Below are 17,402 nucleotides of genomic sequence, written 5' to 3'. Positions count from 1 at the left end.
TTCATAAATGATAGTATAGAATGGGCGGACATATTTTATTCTTAGCCGTATGAGTGCACAACGTATTATTTGATGCCACTACCACTAAAATACGTTAGGGTTTGAATTTTCGAATCTCTCTCGTTCATTTTGTTATTACTGTATTCAGACATTTTAAGTAATTGTAATTTTTTATTCAAAAAAATGAAAAAATATAAATAATTACAATTATTATCTTATCAAATCAAATAATCGAAACTACAATTGCAGCTCTACATCAATCTTCCTGTTCCTCGTGAACGTGAGTGTTATATTATCATTGTGAATCATTTAGTTCTCTATTTTCATTTCTAATTTGTTTTCGTCGTGGTTTAATTTTTATTTTTTTTTTTTTTTTTTTTTTGCTGAAAATATGTCCAATCTTAGTGATTCAGGAATGCGTGTATTTGGTGGCATTAAAAATGGCCTTGAATTGCCTAAGATAAATGTTAACAAACAACAAGAGTCAAATAACGGAAAGGAAGTTAATTTAAACTTGAAACACTCAAATACCAACAGCACAACAAGTGGCGGTGTATCGATGAAGAATAGTAAACCATTGAAAAATTCAGCAAAGTGCACGCCGAAAAAATCTGGCTTCACTATGAAAAATTCTGATAATCCGGACAATACTCATTCTCAAACTAAACGTAATGGATTGAATTTTGAACTTAGTTTGACTCCAAAAGGAAAAGAAAATAAGATCAACGGCGCTAATAATGGCGAAGGTCAGTTTTATATGTTTGATGGTTTTTTATGTCATCTTAAAAATATTTTCTTTTTCTCACATAGATTGGTCTCAGAAAACGAAATCGATTAGTCAAAAGCAAAAAAATGGCGCTAATATAGCATTCAACTTGAATTTAGCTGTTAATATGGATGATGATGCAATCAAAAGCGATAGCCACAACATTGCCACAAACAGTATTAAAAAGATCGAAACGAATAACAACAATCCTACAATGCTATCAGATTCAGGCATCCTTGATATAACACCAAACAAAATTGATCAACCATCATCCATTAAAGTGGCCGTTCGTATGCGACCATTGGCTGACAATGAAAAAACTGGATCACAAAAAGATGGCAAGATAACAGATGTATTGATGAAAGATAAAAAAGTGATGATACCATCAAAGAAAGATTTATTCGAATTTGATTATTGTTTCGATTCATCAAATCGTGATTTGTTTAATTATGCATCACAAGAAATTGTATTCCGTAAGATGGGTCAACCATTATTGGACTATGCCCATCAAGGTTTTAATGTCTGTTTGTTTGCTTATGGCCAATCTGGCAGTGGTGAGTAATCATTTTTAGTCATGTAATTTTTTTAATGATTTATGCGGCTTGTATCTGTTAGGTAAAACATACACAATGTTGGGCACTGAAGAAAATCCGGGCATTACTCCTCGTTTTCTCAACGATTTATTCAAACGAATTACCACTACGAAAAAAGATATTGAATACATTGTCAACGTTAGTTTCCTTGAAATCTACAATGAAAAAATAAACGATCTTCTTTCTGATGAATTTGAAATGCTCGGTAAAAACTTACGTGTTCGTGAACATCCTCAAACCGGTACATATGTTGAAGATTTGACCGTTTTCACCGTAGAAAGTTATGAAAATGCTATGGAATTACTTAAAAATGGTCTCGATCGCCGATCAACTGCGACAACTAATTTGAATGAAAAAAGTAGCCGATCGCATTCGATTTTCAGCATTATTCTGGTTCAAAATCGTCGATTCGATAGACATAATGATGATGATGACAGTAGCGATGATAATCCACGTACGACAGAAACTTCATGCATTTCTAAAATAAATCTGGTCGATCTGGCTGGAAGTGAACGTGTGGGTAATTTGAATTCGGATCGTTTCCGTGAAGGTACGATGATCAATAAATCGTTGTTAACGTTAGGCAAAGTCATCTCACAATTGGCTGATAATAGTAGTAGTCGTCAGAATTCGACACATCATGCACATGTCCCGTATCGTGATTCAGTGTTAACCTATTTGCTAAGAGATTCATTGGGTGGCAACTCTCGTACATCGATGATCGCTACGATTTCACCAGCTAAAATTCATTTGGAAGAAACAATCAGTACCCTTCGTTATGCATCGATTGCACAGAAGATCATTAATATTGTTCATGTGAATGAGGATCCAAAAATGAAAATCATCAATACTCTATTGAAACAAATCAGTTTTCTCCGCAAAGAAGTTGATCGTACACGTGATTCATCACCCAATGATAGCTATATGGATAATAATCAATGCGACTCCAATAATGGTACGAATGGAAATGACCAAGCTCAAAATGGAGATTGCAATTGTGATCATGGAAACAAAAAGCTTCTTGATCTCAAAATACGCTTTAAAACCATGACTAAAAATGAGGAAGAAATTCACAAAGAAACTAAATATAAAAATCAAAATCTTCTAAAAGATTATTCCAATTTGAACAAGCTAAAGTTTGAACATAACATTGACAATCTTCGATCACTGATCAAGACAGTCAAGAAAGAAGATCATTTGAAAGGATTGAAAACAATTGCGGAATTTGAATCCAGTAATAAAGAAATCATTACAGAAAAAAAGACAACTACAATAACCACTGAGTTACAAAGTATCACAAAAAAACATAACAAAAAAGACCAGAAGAAAGACGATCAGTCAAATTCCAGCAAAATTGAAACCGAAGTTAAAGTCGACCATAGTCATTCTGGAAATGAAACTGGTGAATTGATTGATGAAGACAAGAAACAACAGCAAGGGGATAATGATACATTTCATTCATGTGATCAATCATCCGAGAATGAATTGCTACAATTAGCTACTGAAGATAGCACTGCCAGTCAAGATTTCAAAACGCTTGATGATGATAGCATCCAGAAAGATGAAGACTTTGAAAAGTCTAGTAGTTCGGTAAAAAAAGATGACCAAATTATTAATGATGACGTTAAAGGTGATATTAACAATGAAAAGACTGGTAAAGAAAAAGCTAAAAATTCGACTAGTAATCTCAAAGATGCTAAAAATAAAGATTCTGGTTCAGATGCAGACGATGATTGGCAAAATGATAAAAAAGGTAAAAAAGGCAAAAAGAACAAACAGAAAGGGGGCAAAAAAGGTCGTCGATAGAATGGTGAAAATAATAAGCCATTTATATTGATAATGATTTCAACCATGAAAAAATCCTTTTTGTTATAAATTATTTACGTTTTATTCGAATAAATATTTCTTAATTAAAAGACATGATTCCATTGCTTAAATCGATACATCCTATGACTCAATGAGAATAACATTCCAGTGAACATAAAACAAACATTCCATTCGACTAGAACGGCAATGACGAACCAATTAAAACCAGCCACATCCGGTTGCCAATTCATACGTGTTTCATGATGTAACCATTGATCTATGTGTCCCGTATTCCAGCAGGCTATTGCTGTACTTGCAATACATATTATCCATGACATTAATTCAACATGTGTCAATATGGACCAAAACAATGGTCGACTTTCAATTCTATCACATTCATAGAATTTTTCCATCATAAATTTTTGTTGATATTTATATGGAATGTTGAATAAGAGCAATAGCATACCGATTCCATGCATGATCAGGTGTTCATTTAATCGAAAATTACCTACAATTTCGAATCCAATTGCTCCGATTATCACACATATAAATGATTGGAAATTTTTCCGTTGCATCATGTCTAGCATAAAGTTATTGTTCACTTGTTTATTCGTAGAATTCGGTATCATAAAAACAATATAATAATTGATTTGTCTATAACGAATCCATGCGATTAATAAAAACATGATGGCCAATATGTCAAGTGTTTGTGCATAATAACCGGCCACAGGTTGTAATGCACCCATATCGCTAATCAATTTAACTGGCCATGCACCGTTAACAAAAACCACTATGTAATAACTGGAATGTTTTGTAGTTAATTATAATGTTTGGATTTCACACGATTTTTTAACGTACCATATTGATAATGAACCAATCAACAACAATCCGGTTATTAATGGCAGTATCCAATATTGGTGTTGCAAATGAAAGGTCAAAATTCGTACATAATATGCGATTTTCCATTCGTTTATTGTTCTATTATCAATCATGTTCATGTTTTTTTTTCATCGACAGACTGTGTCGTATTTAATTGTTATATATTTCATTTATATTTCCTTCATCAACCAAAAAAAATCGAGAAAACGGAAACGTTAACTGATAAAAAAAATTGTAACTCATGATGGTCTCAATCATGATTATCGGTAATGAGATTTCCTTTGTTCATTTAATTGTTTGTTTAATTACAATTGTGTGCAATGTGACCAATGCAAAAACATTTCAGTATGAAAAATTCATTGGATTTTTCAATCGACAGATGGAGCTTTGAGTTTCACTTGGTTTCATCATCATCATCATCATTATATTTAAGACTTTTTCGATTACTAACGTCAAATTATCAGACATATTCTTTATCCAAATCCAAATATTTATTTGTTTAATTTCATCACCTTGTCGTCATACACCCCATCACCGATTCGAGTATACGTGACGTCTAATTTTTTTTTCTTTCCCTATATTCTAAAGTGCTAAATTTAGCTTCTTTATTTTTACCATCGCATCTCGTCAGAATCAAGCATATCAAGATTGCAGCCAGCTCTGAAGCAGTCTACCGAGAGGCCTGGCTAAGAAGGAAAAAATCTTGATGATAATCTTTACGTCTAGCTGGCCAATTTTCGTAAGTTGGCATTGATGGTATATGTACGTTCATGACATGATACTACAATTATTTAATGGTTTAACATTTAGCATTTCAAAAGAATATTCCAAACAGTTACAACACTATAGCTAGTATTCATTCTGATGGTTTTAAAATGAGAGCAGAACGCCAATAATAATCACAAATACTACAAAAATTGAAAAAAAGTAAAAACAACGAAAAGAAGAGAAATCATAACGGTGCTATCATCATCATCATTAACCACTAGTGTATGCAACAAATAGTTCTTGATATTCGCAAATGACTTGCACCAGATTTACAATTGCAAACACACCTACCAACAATAACGAAACAAAATCATAGAGGTGATCATAATCGTGAATATGTGTCTGGTGAGCGCGCTAGTAATAATAATAATATATCTAATAAAACAACAAACAAACAATCGTTGTTTTAGGCGAATAAAAACGAAAACAAAAACTTTTCATTGATTGATTCATAAAAATCGATCAATTTGAATTTATCATCGAAATTCGATCATCATCATCATTAAATCAATTACATTGTATTTATGTTTCTACGTTTGTCATTTATCTATATACAATATAATGAGGCTCACCATGTTCCAGTTTTAGTTTTGTTGAATCCTTAACATAATCTGTTCGACACATTGAAATATTCATCCTAATCCGAGAATGGAATCACAACAACAACAACATTATTCAGCTACTGGTGCTGGATCGAATAAAAATATTGGTCATTATTCACAAACATTGACTTATCTACTTGGTGAGCTGAAACATGTCTATGATCAACGAGGTAAATATATTATTTTAGTCGCTAATTTTGTTTGTTACTCTTAATTAATTTCGATTTCATTATTTCTTTGTATTGGATAAATCCGATGAATCGAAAACAACTTAATCAACATTAAATATTGTAGATGACCCTGAAAAGAAACGTAAAGCAGCTTATGAAAGATTGGCTGAAATATCGAAAATAATGCGTGTGATTTTGGAAAAATATTCATTACTGGAAAGTAAAGAATTATTATTAAACGCTAGTCAATTGGTCAAAGCTGTAAAAACATATGATTATAATAATTATTCGATTGAATTGCATTCACAATTGGTCGATAACATCAACGCTTTGTATAAATCATTCCAATACAAGTGAGTTATCATATTTGAAAAAAATAGAAAAATTGTAGCAGCAGCAAAATTTTGTTTTATCACCATAGTGATTTAATTTAGTCACAAATTATCTATTCAATCTATTAGCATCTGCATCTTGTAGGATGGCAATACCTTTTGCATGTATACTGTTACATATTACTGTTTATGGATGAAAAAATAAAAACGTAAAAATCCGCCACCAAATTGTAGTTACCATATTAACCTGATGATGAATAGTGATAATGATTTTTATGGTGTATTATTTTTCTTTCTAAATATGATGATGATTACGTCTTTTTGTCTTATCTGTGGGATTCGGACTTTTATTTTTAAGAAAAAAGAATTCCTATTCATTCCGAGTCGCTTGTTTTTTCTAAGTTGACAAACCGATGCAACTTTTTCATTGTTAAAATTGTTTCATCCATTATTGAGACTAATAAACATAGAATCTTTCAATTAATTGCTAATAATTCCGGTTATTTATTATTTCGACTATTATTGTTCGATTTTGTCAGAATAGCTTTTTTTTTGTTTTCGATATATTTATTTATTAATATCGATAGCTTGTTTGATCATTGATCCGATGAGATGTCGATGGCCAACAGCTCTCCTATTGATTTTGATTTTATCATCTGAAAAATCAATTATCACATGTCTATTTTTGTAATTATTATTTTCATTTTTCAATCATATCAGATTTTATTTATCATCGTCATTGGTTTCTTGTTATTTTTAATTTTTTTAAATCAGTATTTCCAATTGTTTAATGCAAGACGGCGTTTCAATGTCTTCTTTAAAATCATTGGATTTAACACAAAAAATACAATCATCACCACCACCACCACAACAACAAACATCAATTGGCCATCCAAGTCCTAGTGCCAGCAGCAATCGATCCAATAAATCAAGAACATTACCGATTAATATGCCTGAAGAACGAATTTTCTCCTATGAATCCGGTCTAGATGAACTTATGAAACAGGCAAAATGTTGGTGCAAATATATGAAAGAATTGGTCACTTTCATTGAAAAACGTGCCCAAATTGAAAGTGAATACAATCGTGCCATCTCTAAGAATGATCAAAGCATGCGAACAACAATTCATCAATTGAAAAGTGATAAAGTATGTGTCATTGTTTTCTTTGTTGACCTGATTTGATTGATGTTAACACTGATTAATTTTTCTTATATAATAATCCATTAGGCTTTTTTACCTTTCCATAATGTTTATAATCAATTTTGTCAAAACGAGATCAAAAATGCCAACATGTGTGATAACAATTTTGATCTGTTGAGCAAAAACATTTTAGCTCCTGTTAATGAATTTCGTTTAGAGTTTGATAAACAAATTAAAAAGATCAAAGATGATTGGGCCAAAGCGAATAAACAACTTAATGATGTTATCAGCACTTATTCAAAATCACGTGAAAATTTCTACACACAAAAATTACAGGATGCTGAAAGTAAAACGAAACAAAAATTCAGGTACATTTGCCTTGTTGTTTATAGAATGAATCCATTTTATTCTCTTTTTATTGATCATTAAAGTTATTTAGAAAGTAGCAATGAATTTAATGAAGCTGAGGCCAACAACACTAAATTTCTATGGATTCTTAATGCACAGAAAGAATCATTTAAAAAATCCAAACGTGAACTAATTAGCCGATTACAGAATCTGATGGCTATTACTGAGATTAAGATCAAAGAAATTACTTCTCATTATTTTGAAACGCTACGTGATTCAATCACTTATTCGCCTGAAGAGATTCATCGGGCAATTATTGATACTGATCACCATGAAATGGGAAAACCTTATCGTGATTTTTCCAATAGTCTTCCTCTAATGTTTGACGATTCTTCATCATCTATCAATCATCAGTCGATACAATCAACTAGTCATCATCATTCAGAGAATCAAGAACTTTATTCTAGCGAATCTGACAGCGGTATGAATAATAATTCAAACGTTTATCTAATCAAACAGCAGCAGCAACAAAAACCGGTACATATCCGTAAAGAAAGCAAAGCGGTGAATGCCATTAATCCTAAAACACAATCGAATGATAATTTTCAAATTAGTAAGTTTTGTTTTGTTTTGTAGTTGGAAAAAAAATTCATTAAACTTTTTTTATTGCATTTTTTTTAGAAGTGATTGAGAAAAAATACAAAGTAAGTTTCATCAATTCTTTGTCTTGTTAATTGTTGATTCAATTCGTTCTTAGAGTGTCTATCAATACAAAAAAGGTGTCAAATGTAATGAAAACAAATCCGGTCCGAACCTTTTGTTTCGAGTTCCCCTTTGTCAACTTTCTTCAAATGCTGTACCAGATGTTATAAAAAAATGTGTTAATCAGATCGAAACACGTGGTTCTCGAATATCAGGCATCTATCGAGTATCTGCAGTAAAATCTCAAGTAGATAGCTTGACTAAAGCTTACGAAACCGATCCGGACAGTGTTGATCTATCGAATGTTTCACCAAATGTTATTGCGAATTTGTTGAAACAATTTTTTCGAATGGTAAGATTCAATAATTTAAACAATTTTAAAAATTCATAGTTTGTATCGTTACAGCTTCCTGAGCCGCTATTAACATTCCAACTTTACAATGAATTGATCGAAGTTGCTACGAGATATTCTAAAAATTCTCCAATTGATTCTTCTAGTGAAGAAGAAATTGTCACTAGATTAAGGAAAATTTGTCGTCGATTGCCGACGATTCATTATAATACCCTACGATATTTGATAAATCATTTGCGCCAAATTTCTAAAGACTCGGAATTTAATCAAATGAATCCGGGAAATCTAGGTATCGTATTTGGGCCTACATTGCTGAAAAAAGCGTATGTTTCTTTTTTATTCTCTCTATAAACACATGTTACATTAACTTATTTTGATTTATATCTAGCGATAATGATGATACAAACATGCTATACGATACTAATCATCAAAGCAGAGTGATTGAGCTATTTATTCTTTATTCTGATCAAGTGTTTGATTCTGATTCCGAACCTGACAACTATGCTGGGATAGGTATCGGATTACATCGAAATAATTCATTTGGTCAAATTGAAAATAAGAAAGTCATATCTACGTCTATGGAAACATCTGATTCATCTTTGAAACAAAATGGCGAAACTATCATGAATAACAGCCATTTCAATAGAATGCCACAGTTATTAAAATCGGCTACATGTTCCTCCATCCGTCCGGATGTCAGTCAAATCAAGCACAATATGAATCAGGCTAGATTCGAATTTTTTGCATCTAGTATCAATCAATCTCAACAACCACAGCTAAGATTTTATTCATCATCATCATCATCATATTCTCCACCACGAATCATAGATGATTCAAATCTAAAAACGAACCCGAATAAAGTATTTGCTACAATCACAAATCATGCAAATAATAAGATTGCCAAAAACGATACTGTATTATCTCCATTCTCACAAATAACCGCTTCATCCACAACAGTCGGGCCATTAAATCGTCATGTAGGTTCACTTCATCAACAACACCAGCAACAGAAAAACGTTAAACGAATCGTATCGGATTATCATTTGATCTCAAGAACTGGTAGCACACAACTACTTCCCGATAAATCAATTAGTCAGCAATCATCACCAAAACCAATTTATGTAAAACATAACGAGCTTTCAAAATCATCATCCGATATATATTCATACAAAAACATAGATTTCTCTGTCAATTCAAATGAAGATCATGTCTGAATCGAACCTATTAAGATCTTTCACATGTCAATTTTAAATCATCATTGTCAGCATTTAACCCCTAAATTTGATAATGATGGTCACAAGATTACTTAAAAAGAGACATAAAAAACAAAATTTATATTTCTATCATGTTTATTTATTATGGTGTGGCTAAATAAATGAGGTGGTTATTAAAAAAAAAATTTTATTTTTGAATACAATCAATTTTTATGATATGATTTTTTCATTGAAATTGAGCCCATTCGTGAGGGATCTTGTGATGGATAGTAGACGCTTGATGAAGATGAGGGACCTATGGTGGGTGGATTTAATGCTGGAACTAGGCCAAAATAGTCGGGTGTACCGACAGGCAACCCGGGTACGGAAGCAACTTTATTCTGCTTATTGCTGGGACCTGGTTTGTTTCGTTCTTCATCATCGTCGGTTTTACGTTTGCCTTGCGATTTGCCCCATCTTATTGTCAATTTAGTACCTTTTATGGTCAGGCGTTGGAACGCTTTCTTAACAGCTTCTTCGGCCGCTTGTCTAGTTGTAAACTGTACGAATGCACAATTCGATTTATATACCATGTTGATGGAACGTATTTCACCAAATTGGTAGAAATAATCGCGTAGATCACTTTCTTCAATTTGTTCGTTAATGTTACCGATATATAAAGTAGTTATGGACTTATCTTCAGGTGGTAGAGGTTTTGGCATTTCGGCGGCACGTTTCAATAATTTTTCGGCCACCGGGTCGTTTACGCCAAAATAACGATCTTTAATATTCTGGTCGGAAAGCGGATCACTTGGATCAGATGGCTTTTCATGCCTATATGGACATTCTTCACCTCTTTTACATTCCCCTTTGACCCAAAAACTGCAAATATGAGGCGCATTTCTTTTGTAATAAGGCGAATTTCTAGCCAATTTAGTTAGCACTTCTGAAGTAGGTGCATCTTTGAGAGCTCCAAACGCTTCTGTGGCATCGGAATTCTGTACGGCTCGATCGAGCATTTGTGAGTAGTATTCACGATTTATTTCCGATTTTGGTAATTCTAGCTTTGTTCCCAGCACTTCATCACGAACTTGTACCGGTAGGCCATATTGTAGTTCTAATAAACAAGTTTGACAGATATTTTTTGCCCGAGCACAAATGGTACAAATTTCAGTTTTTTTATATCGCATTTTTGATCCTGGACACCAGCGAAATGTCGTGAATGGCCTACTGCACACTTTGCATTCGGCTCCATATTTTTCTTTCATGACTCTCAAGAATGGGTTATCACCTAATTTTAATTGGAAATCAATAACAAGAGAAAACTTATATTACCAAATCTTACCTAAACAAGTTTGACACAAAATTGGAAACGATTCATCTTCCCAAACCTGTCGATTATAATGCGAAGTTCCTTTGGACATGGCCATTTTGATGTATTTTAAAATTAAAAACTTTTGCTTGAATCAAAATTATTTCGAGCACGATTCGAATCAAACATTTGAACTATTAACACCCAATTAATTCATGTAAGTAATAATAGTTGCACAAGGAATGATTTTATTCTCAAAAATCGTAAAAGTTTGAAACAAAAAAAAAATGAGTTTTCAAAATCCATTCAATTCGATACCAGTTTTAAATACGGTCACATTGGACGTTGATAATTGTGAAGATGATTTTGAAGAATTTAATGAAGATAATTGGCTCCCATCGACAATGAGCAATCAACAACTATGGGATGAAAATTGGGATGACACCGATAATGTGGATGAAGATTTGGTCAAATTTCTCAAAATTAACAATAATTCAGAAGTTCAAAAGGCTTAAAGCTTTGAATTTATTTGTATAAAAGTTTTTTCCAGACTTTTTTTTAATAAAAAAATATATATTAAAAATAAACAAGATAGATCATAATATTACTTTGGTTGCTACACTTTGAACTTTTGATCCAATTCGAATATGATGAATTGGCCAGAAATTTGCACGAAAATGTTTTATTAAATTTTGATTCATTTGACAGTAATTGGTGATGTAATGTTCGAAACTGAATTGACACAATGAAGCCATATATTGAAATGAGATGATTACATTTTTGATACGATCGAGCATCGAATTCACAGGATTATTAGTTTTGATTGATTCGGTTGATAGCGAGTTTTGATGGTCAAACATAATCAAACTTTTGTTTTGATAATAAAAATTGTATATTGGACCAATATGAACAATATCTTGTATGCCCGTATGATATTTTAAAAATAATATTAAATCAGTAGTGGGAAATTGATTGATAGACATGAAAATTAATATATCACTAGGACGATATTCTGTAACTTGAGTGCTGAAAATTCTCCATGATTGTCGCATTGATTCCCATTCAATATGACGAAAATTTTCATTAGATTTTCCATATTCATTAAATTTGATGGCATTGAGCAATGTGAATGATTTGAATTTGGAAAATAAACCATGATCGAATTGTGTTTGTAGTGAAAAATTACTAATTGATGGCTCAAAAATGATCTCATGTATGATGAACATGTCGATGAGTGGCAAAAATTCATCAAGAGTTTTGTAAAGATTTTCTAAATTAATCTGGTAAAGAGTATTATTCTGATGTTGATGAAAAGATAGCCAAATCAGCGACATTAATAGCCGTCGAGGTCTATTTAGTGTATCGATTTTTAGCTCGGAATCTTGCAACAATGCATCTTGAACGATTTTTGGAACTGAACAATCTTGACCAAAATAATTGGGATTACATATACATGATTGCAATCCTATGAGATTACTTTGAATAACCTGTGATCCTCGGCGTAAACAGGATCGAGCCGATGATTGTGATGAAGTGAGCTTATCTGTTATAGTTTTATTGAACTGAAAATAATCATCTTGAATTTTGTAATCATCCAATGAAGGTAGATGGAAATAAACTGTGGATGTTCCATTCTGGCGAATTTGGACGTTTTTCGTACCGACTCGATGGCCATGAATTATGGTTGCCTTTAGATTACTTGCAAGAAGATAATTCCAATGAAATTCATTGAGAAATGATGAATTTTGTATGAGCAATACATAGCAGCCAAATATAAAGCAGAGAAGGATGAATAATTTTAATTTTGATTTAGGAAGACCACCACCGTTTATGCCTGGCCTATTTGTAAGGCACATTTTGAATTACAACTCATCAGAACTTTGATCACCATCAGTGTATATTGCTTGATGGATCGATTAGAATAAAAATTTTGATTCTAATTCTAAGAGAAAGCACACGTGTTAACAATTTTAAAAAAGTTAATTTATTAAATATTTGAGTCCATCATTTATGCTAACTGAATGAATGTTTTTGTGTTTAATTTGTTTCTGTTATTATTGCCATAGCGATGAAATTTAAAAGGATTTGCACACAAAAAGTGTGACATACGTAAATTGTATGGTTTTTTATTATGAATTTTCAATTAAAATAATAATTTTTACATTTGCTTTTGATATAGTAATATTTTTCAAAAATAGTTCTAATAGAAAACTAGATTAACTTTCATATAAATTAGACAGAATTGGTATTGATGGGTTGTGAGACAACTGTTTTCTGTTGTCGTTGCAATTCGTAATTTCGTTTTCGTTCTTCAAATTCACGTATATAATCTTCATTATTATATCGTTCGATTTGAACCGGCTTACCAAAGGCAAAATTGGCTATGACCACTTCTCCGGGTTCACCTTTTAATCTCAATTTTTTATGTATAGAACTTTTATCAAAATCTAAGCAAAAAAATCAATAAAAATTGGTCAGTTTTTTTTTTGATGAGGGTTCTTTATATGAATTTATTATTGTCAATTAATATATTACCTGGATAAAGTTCAATATCAGCTTTATGTTTATTGACTATGAATAGAGAATATGCGAATGCAGTTGCACCAAGACAAACATAAAGATAACGGGTTCGTTGATACCATTTTCGAGCCAAATTTACAGGTATCGGTTTCATTATGGATCGGAAAAAATTTCGAGCATGATGCCTTAAATACCACATGATGATAATAAGTGGTCAAAAAGCAAAAAGTAATTCCAAATTTAAATTTTTATGAATGGATAACCTTCACCAACAAAAATAATATAGTCAGGTGATTCGTCGACGATCTGATTTTATTTTTCACATTTAGTAACAGTGTCTATGAACGAGTTGGAAATTTAAATTCTACAAGTTAACGAATTCGTAAAATAAAAATTCAAGCTTTTTCAAAAATTATATTTATTAATTCAATAAAGGAACGGCTTTGACAAAGACACCATATTTAGGCGTTTCAGTTATTATTTTTTGCTCAATTGTCAATTCATTTTCTGTACTTGGTCCCGGTACAAGTTTATATCGAAACAATAGTTTGGCTAGAGCTAATTTGATTTCATAAAGAGCAAAACGCATCCCAATACAATTTCGAGGACCATTGCCAAATCCTTGAAATGCAACCGAATCATAGTTCTTTTTATCACGAAATCTTTCTGGATCAAACACTTCTGGATTAGGCCAATACTCTTCGCAATGATGTAGTTGGTATGTCGGTATTCGAATGGTTGAATCTTTCGGGATAATCATGTCTTTGTAATGATAATCTTCTTTTGTATTTCTTGTAATGAAATTTGTTACTGGTGGATAGAATCGCATTGATTCATTTATGACACATTGCATATAAGCTAGCTTGTTCACAGTATTATAATCAAATTTTCCTTCTCGTTTAAATAATTCATTCACTTCTTGTCGAACTTTGTCCTGTATATCTTGACGAGTAACAAGAAAATGTGCGATAAATCCCAAGGTCGTACTTGTCGTTTCATATCCAGCTTCATAAAAAATGATTGCATTAGCTATGACCTCATCTTGTGTAAGTGATTTGGAATTCTTAAATTTCTCGCCCATATTTAGAGTTCCATTCTTTTCGGTGACTGCATTCATTTCATCATTGGACATTTCTATGGTTAAATTTGACATGTCTTTTTGTTTGAGTTCATCGTCACTAGCTTGAGCATCAAGCATAAGCTGTAATAGATCGGGTGTTTTCACTGGCCGATCTTTACGCAACCGGATAGCAGCTTCAATCAATTTGGATAAAATGGCAGAAGCAGATTTACCTCTAGCTTCACGTATGATTTCCAGTAATCGACGAAATGGGTACATTAAAATGTCCAATTCAGGAAAACAGGTGAATAACAAAATAAATCGAGAAGGTTTAGTGTCAAACACCATTTTTGCTGCAAGAAAAAATTCATTTTTGGGATCATATTGAACATTAGTATCGATTCCAAAGGCGGTTTTCGAAATAACATCAGCCGTGAGAAGTTGAAAATCTTCATAAATATTAAATTCGTTACCATTTTTTGAGTGTTTGTCGACTTTGTTGATGAATATATCAATTGCCGATTCTATAATCGGCGTAACCATTTTTAATTTCATTGCACTGAATGTTGGATTCAATATTGTTCGATGTTCTTTCCAACGAGCGCCACGTGATCCGATAACATTCTCAGAAAATCTTGGATTCGGACGAATACCGTGTTTCAGGCCAAATGTTTGTCGATCAGAAAATTTATCAAAATCTTTGATCTGAAATCGTTTGATCAATTCCAAATCGATGGTCATCACATTCGGTTTTGCGCCAACATAATATCCAGAAGTTTTACCATATTTTTCAATCAATTCTTGTGATCTTTCAAAGTTGGACTTTTTCAACAATGAAAATATATTACCAGCGATAAGATTTGGTTCAGGACCATGGATACCATTTCGTTTCAGAATGGACATTCGATGTTTACGAATCACATAAAATGTGATCAATAAAATCAAAACAAATATAATTGTACCAATCATTTTTATTTATTGAAACAAATTGTTAAAATGATTTGTAAAACAAAATTTTTACTGTTTATATTAGCCATAATCTGTCCAACTAAAATATGAATAGGATCGTTTCTAATTTTATCATATAAAAACAACGATTTATCAATTGTATTGCACTCGATTTGATTAATCAATTGACAACAGTTTCAATTTGATCAGCATATGTGGGATAAATTATATGTACTTGATAGGACAAAATTGATTAAATTTTCTGTGCCAGCAATGCTTTAACAAAAACTCCATATTTAGGCGTTTCGGTTATATTTTTCCTTTCAAGTGTTAATTCATTTTCGGTGCTTGGTCCCGGTACAAGTTTGTATCGAAACAATAGTTTGGCCAGTGCTAATTTGATTTCATACAATGCAAAACGCATTCCAATACAGTTACGTGGGCCATTGCCAAACACTTGAAACGCATTTGGATCATAATTTTTTTTATCACGAAATCTTTCAGGATCAAACACTTCTGGATTAGGCCAATACTCTTCACAATGATGCAGTTGGTATGCCGGTATTCGAATGGTTGAATCTTTCGGGATAATCATGTCTTTGTAATGATAATCTTCTTTTGTATTTCTTGTAATGAAAGCCGTGACTGGTGGGTAGTAACGCATCGATTCATTAATGACACATTGCATATAAGCTAACTTGTTCACAGTATTGTAATCAAATTTTTTTTCATTGGCGTACAGCTCATTCACCTCTTTACGAACTTTGTCCTGTATATCTTGACGAGTAACTAGAAAATGTGCGATAAATCCCAGGGCCGTACTTGTCGTTTCATAGCCAGCTTCATAGAATAGTACAGCATTAGAAATGACTTCATCTTCGGTCAATGATTTAGAATTTCGAAGTTTTTTTCCATTCATCATTCTATGATGGCCATTCTCAACGCCCGAAGTTTCATTACCATTTGTTAAAATTTTATCATCGTTTGACATTTCAATTGATAATTTAGAAGCATTTTCATTCTTGATTTCATCTTCACTGGCTTTAGCATCTAACATTAATTGTAACAAATCGATAATTTTAATTGGACGGATTTTTCGCAATTGAATAGCTGCTTCAACTAATTTAGCAATGGTGAATGGTGGTGACCAACCAAAACGTTCGTTTATAACTTCCAATAATCGACGAAATGGATATAGAATTCGATCTAGTTCCGGAAAACACATGAACATCATTAGAAATTTGCTCGGTTTTCTGTCGAACAATAATTTGGCTGCCAAAAAGAATTCATTTTTCGGATTGTATTGAACATTAGTGTCGATACCAAGCGCCGTTTTTGAGATGACATCTGCTGTGAGTAGTTGAAAATATTCGAAAATGTCAAATTCGGTACTTTTTTGCGCTTGTTGACCAACTTTATCAATAAAAATATCGATGGCTGATTCCATGATCGGTGTGACCATTTTCAATTTCATTGCGCTGAATGTTGGAGTGAGGATTGTGCGTGTTTCTTTCCATCGAAATCCGATGGAAGCGACTAGATCACGAGCGAAGCGAGGATTAGGATGTATTCCATGTTTGATACCAAAATTTTGTCGATCAGAAAATTTTTCAAAATCTTTTATCTGAAAACGTTTAATCAGTTCGATATCAATGGTCAATATATTCGGTTTATGGCCAACATAATAGCCACATGTTTTACCGTATTTTTCAATATACTGTTGAGATCTTGTAACATTATCGGCGTTGAAAAAGTGGAATATATTTCCGAATATCCAATGTGGTTTTGGTCCATTAATACCATTCCTTTCCAGAATGGTCATTCGTCGTTTTTGAATAGCATAGAATATAATAATAATGACAACTATGATTGTCAACAATGAAATAAAGGCAAACATTTTCACAAAGACG

General features: G+C 32.3%; 8 protein-coding genes across 11 annotated transcripts; 2 read left to right on the top strand and 6 right to left on the bottom strand.

Moving 5' to 3' along the window:
- Nucleotides 1-96: 96 nt before the first annotated feature.
- LOC124494641 (uncharacterized) lies at nt 97-3,296 on the top strand. 2 transcript variants are annotated; one of them, XM_047057870.2, is made up of 4 exons: nt 97-280; nt 406-746; nt 811-1,320; nt 1,382-3,296. In XM_047057870.2, exons 2-4 carry the CDS (start codon nt 416-418, stop codon nt 3,163-3,165), a joined length of 2,625 nt encoding a protein of 874 aa, XP_046913826.2. In that variant the 5' UTR covers nt 97-280; nt 406-415; the 3' UTR covers nt 3,166-3,296. The 2 variants fall into 2 exon arrangements, with proteins under 2 accessions (XP_046913826.2, XP_046913825.2); XM_047057869.2 differs by lacking the exon at nt 97-280 and having other exon boundaries at nt 326-746.
- On the bottom strand, nt 3,223-4,196 carry LOC124494658 (DNA damage-regulated autophagy modulator protein 2). Its single transcript, XM_047057892.2, has 2 exons — nt 4,024-4,196; nt 3,223-3,966 (listed from the first exon to the last, which is right to left on the bottom strand). The coding sequence occupies exons 1-2, from the start codon at nt 4,161-4,163 to the stop codon at nt 3,270-3,272; spliced, it is 837 nt and encodes a 278-aa protein (XP_046913848.2). The 5' UTR covers nt 4,164-4,196; the 3' UTR covers nt 3,223-3,269.
- A 1,889-nt stretch (nt 4,197-6,085) lies between these two features.
- On the top strand, nt 6,086-9,858 carry LOC124494644 (GEM-interacting protein). Of its 3 annotated transcripts, none has more exons than XM_075729333.1 (8): nt 6,086-6,125; nt 6,691-7,063; nt 7,145-7,425; nt 7,489-8,018; nt 8,087-8,109; nt 8,163-8,459; nt 8,514-8,782; nt 8,848-9,858. In XM_075729333.1, the coding sequence occupies exons 1-8, from the start codon at nt 6,106-6,108 to the stop codon at nt 9,671-9,673; spliced, it is 2,619 nt and encodes an 872-aa protein (XP_075585448.1). In that variant the 5' UTR covers nt 6,086-6,105; the 3' UTR covers nt 9,674-9,858. The 3 variants fall into 3 exon arrangements, with proteins under 3 accessions (XP_075585448.1, XP_075585447.1, XP_075585450.1); XM_075729332.1 differs by lacking the exon at nt 6,086-6,125 and adding an exon at nt 6,298-6,603; XM_075729335.1 differs by lacking the exon at nt 6,086-6,125 and adding an exon at nt 6,515-6,593.
- LOC124494652 (pre-mRNA-splicing factor RBM22) lies at nt 9,791-11,152 on the bottom strand. Its single transcript, XM_047057882.2, has 2 exons — nt 10,998-11,152; nt 9,791-10,943 (listed from the first exon to the last, which is right to left on the bottom strand). The coding sequence occupies exons 1-2, from the start codon at nt 11,080-11,082 to the stop codon at nt 9,877-9,879; spliced, it is 1,152 nt and encodes a 383-aa protein (XP_046913838.2). The 5' UTR covers nt 11,083-11,152; the 3' UTR covers nt 9,791-9,876.
- Nucleotides 11,153-11,461: 309 nt separating this feature from the next.
- LOC124494650 (uncharacterized) lies at nt 11,462-12,820 on the bottom strand. The gene has a single exon (XM_047057879.2). It carries the CDS (start codon nt 12,818-12,820, stop codon nt 11,561-11,563), a length of 1,260 nt encoding a protein of 419 aa, XP_046913835.2. The 3' UTR covers nt 11,462-11,560.
- A 112-nt stretch (nt 12,821-12,932) lies between these two features.
- LOC124494663 (uncharacterized) lies at nt 12,933-13,789 on the bottom strand. Its single transcript, XM_047057896.2, has 2 exons — nt 13,500-13,789; nt 12,933-13,411 (listed from the first exon to the last, which is right to left on the bottom strand). Exons 1-2 carry the CDS (start codon nt 13,681-13,683, stop codon nt 13,197-13,199), a joined length of 399 nt encoding a protein of 132 aa, XP_046913852.1. The 5' UTR covers nt 13,684-13,789; the 3' UTR covers nt 12,933-13,196.
- A 74-nt stretch (nt 13,790-13,863) lies between these two features.
- On the bottom strand, nt 13,864-15,513 carry LOC124494806 (cytochrome P450 3A2). The gene has a single exon (XM_075729341.1). The coding sequence runs from the start codon at nt 15,511-15,513 to the stop codon at nt 13,906-13,908; it is 1,608 nt and encodes a 535-aa protein (XP_075585456.1). The 3' UTR covers nt 13,864-13,905.
- Nucleotides 15,498-17,389, bottom strand: LOC142597395 (cytochrome P450 3A2-like). Its single transcript, XM_075729339.1, has one exon. It carries the CDS (start codon nt 17,387-17,389, stop codon nt 15,746-15,748), a length of 1,644 nt encoding a protein of 547 aa, XP_075585454.1. The 3' UTR covers nt 15,498-15,745.
- Nucleotides 17,390-17,402: the final 13 nt, after the last annotated feature.

The sequence above is a fragment of the Dermatophagoides farinae genome, chromosome 3, assembly GCF_024713945.1.
Source record: "Dermatophagoides farinae isolate YC_2012a chromosome 3, ASM2471394v1, whole genome shotgun sequence".
Classification (NCBI taxonomy): Eukaryota; Metazoa; Arthropoda; class Arachnida; order Sarcoptiformes; family Pyroglyphidae; genus Dermatophagoides; species Dermatophagoides farinae.
The sequence above is the reverse complement of the archived record's forward strand: the minus strand, read 5'-3'. Positions and strand labels throughout refer to the sequence as shown.

Coding starts and splice junctions, on each gene's coding strand:
- LOC124494641 (XM_047057869.2), top strand. CDS start 392: ATGTCCAATCTTAGTGATTCAGGAATGCGTGTATTTGGTGGCATTAAA. Junction 747..810: donor CGGCGCTAATAATGGCGAAG/GTCAGTTTTATA, acceptor TTTCTCACATAG/ATTGGTCTCAGAAAACGAAA. Junction 1,321..1,381: donor TTATGGCCAATCTGGCAGTG/GTGAGTAATCAT, acceptor TGTATCTGTTAG/GTAAAACATACACAATGTTG.
- LOC124494658 (XM_047057892.2), bottom strand. CDS start 4,163: ATGAACATGATTGATAATAGAACAATAAACGAATGGAAAATCGCATAT. Junction 3,967..4,023: donor ATTGGTTCATTATCAATATG/GTACGTTAAAAA, acceptor AAAACATTCCAG/TTATTACATAGTGGTTTTTG.
- LOC124494644 (XM_075729332.1), top strand. CDS start 6,524: ATGAGATGTCGATGGCCAACAGCTCTCCTATTGATTTTGATTTTATCA. Junction 8,019..8,086: donor GAATGATAATTTTCAAATTA/GTAAGTTTTGTT, acceptor CATTTTTTTTAG/AAGTGATTGAGAAAAAATAC. Junction 8,110..8,162: donor TGATTGAGAAAAAATACAAA/GTAAGTTTCATC, acceptor ATTCGTTCTTAG/AGTGTCTATCAATACAAAAA.
- LOC124494652 (XM_047057882.2), bottom strand. CDS start 11,082: ATGGCCATGTCCAAAGGAACTTCGCATTATAATCGACAGGTTTGGGAA. Junction 10,944..10,997: donor TTTGTGTCAAACTTGTTTAG/GTAAGATTTGGT, acceptor AATTAAAATTAG/GTGATAACCCATTCTTGAGA.
- LOC124494650 (XM_047057879.2), bottom strand. CDS start 12,820: ATGTGCCTTACAAATAGGCCAGGCATAAACGGTGGTGGTCTTCCTAAA.
- LOC124494663 (XM_047057896.2), bottom strand. CDS start 13,683: ATGTGGTATTTAAGGCATCATGCTCGAAATTTTTTCCGATCCATAATG. Junction 13,412..13,499: donor TGATATTGAACTTTATCCAG/GTAATATATTAA, acceptor TTTTTTGCTTAG/ATTTTGATAAAAGTTCTATA.
- LOC124494806 (XM_075729341.1), bottom strand. CDS start 15,513: ATGATTGGTACAATTATATTTGTTTTGATTTTATTGATCACATTTTAT.
- LOC142597395 (XM_075729339.1), bottom strand. CDS start 17,389: ATGTTTGCCTTTATTTCATTGTTGACAATCATAGTTGTCATTATTATT.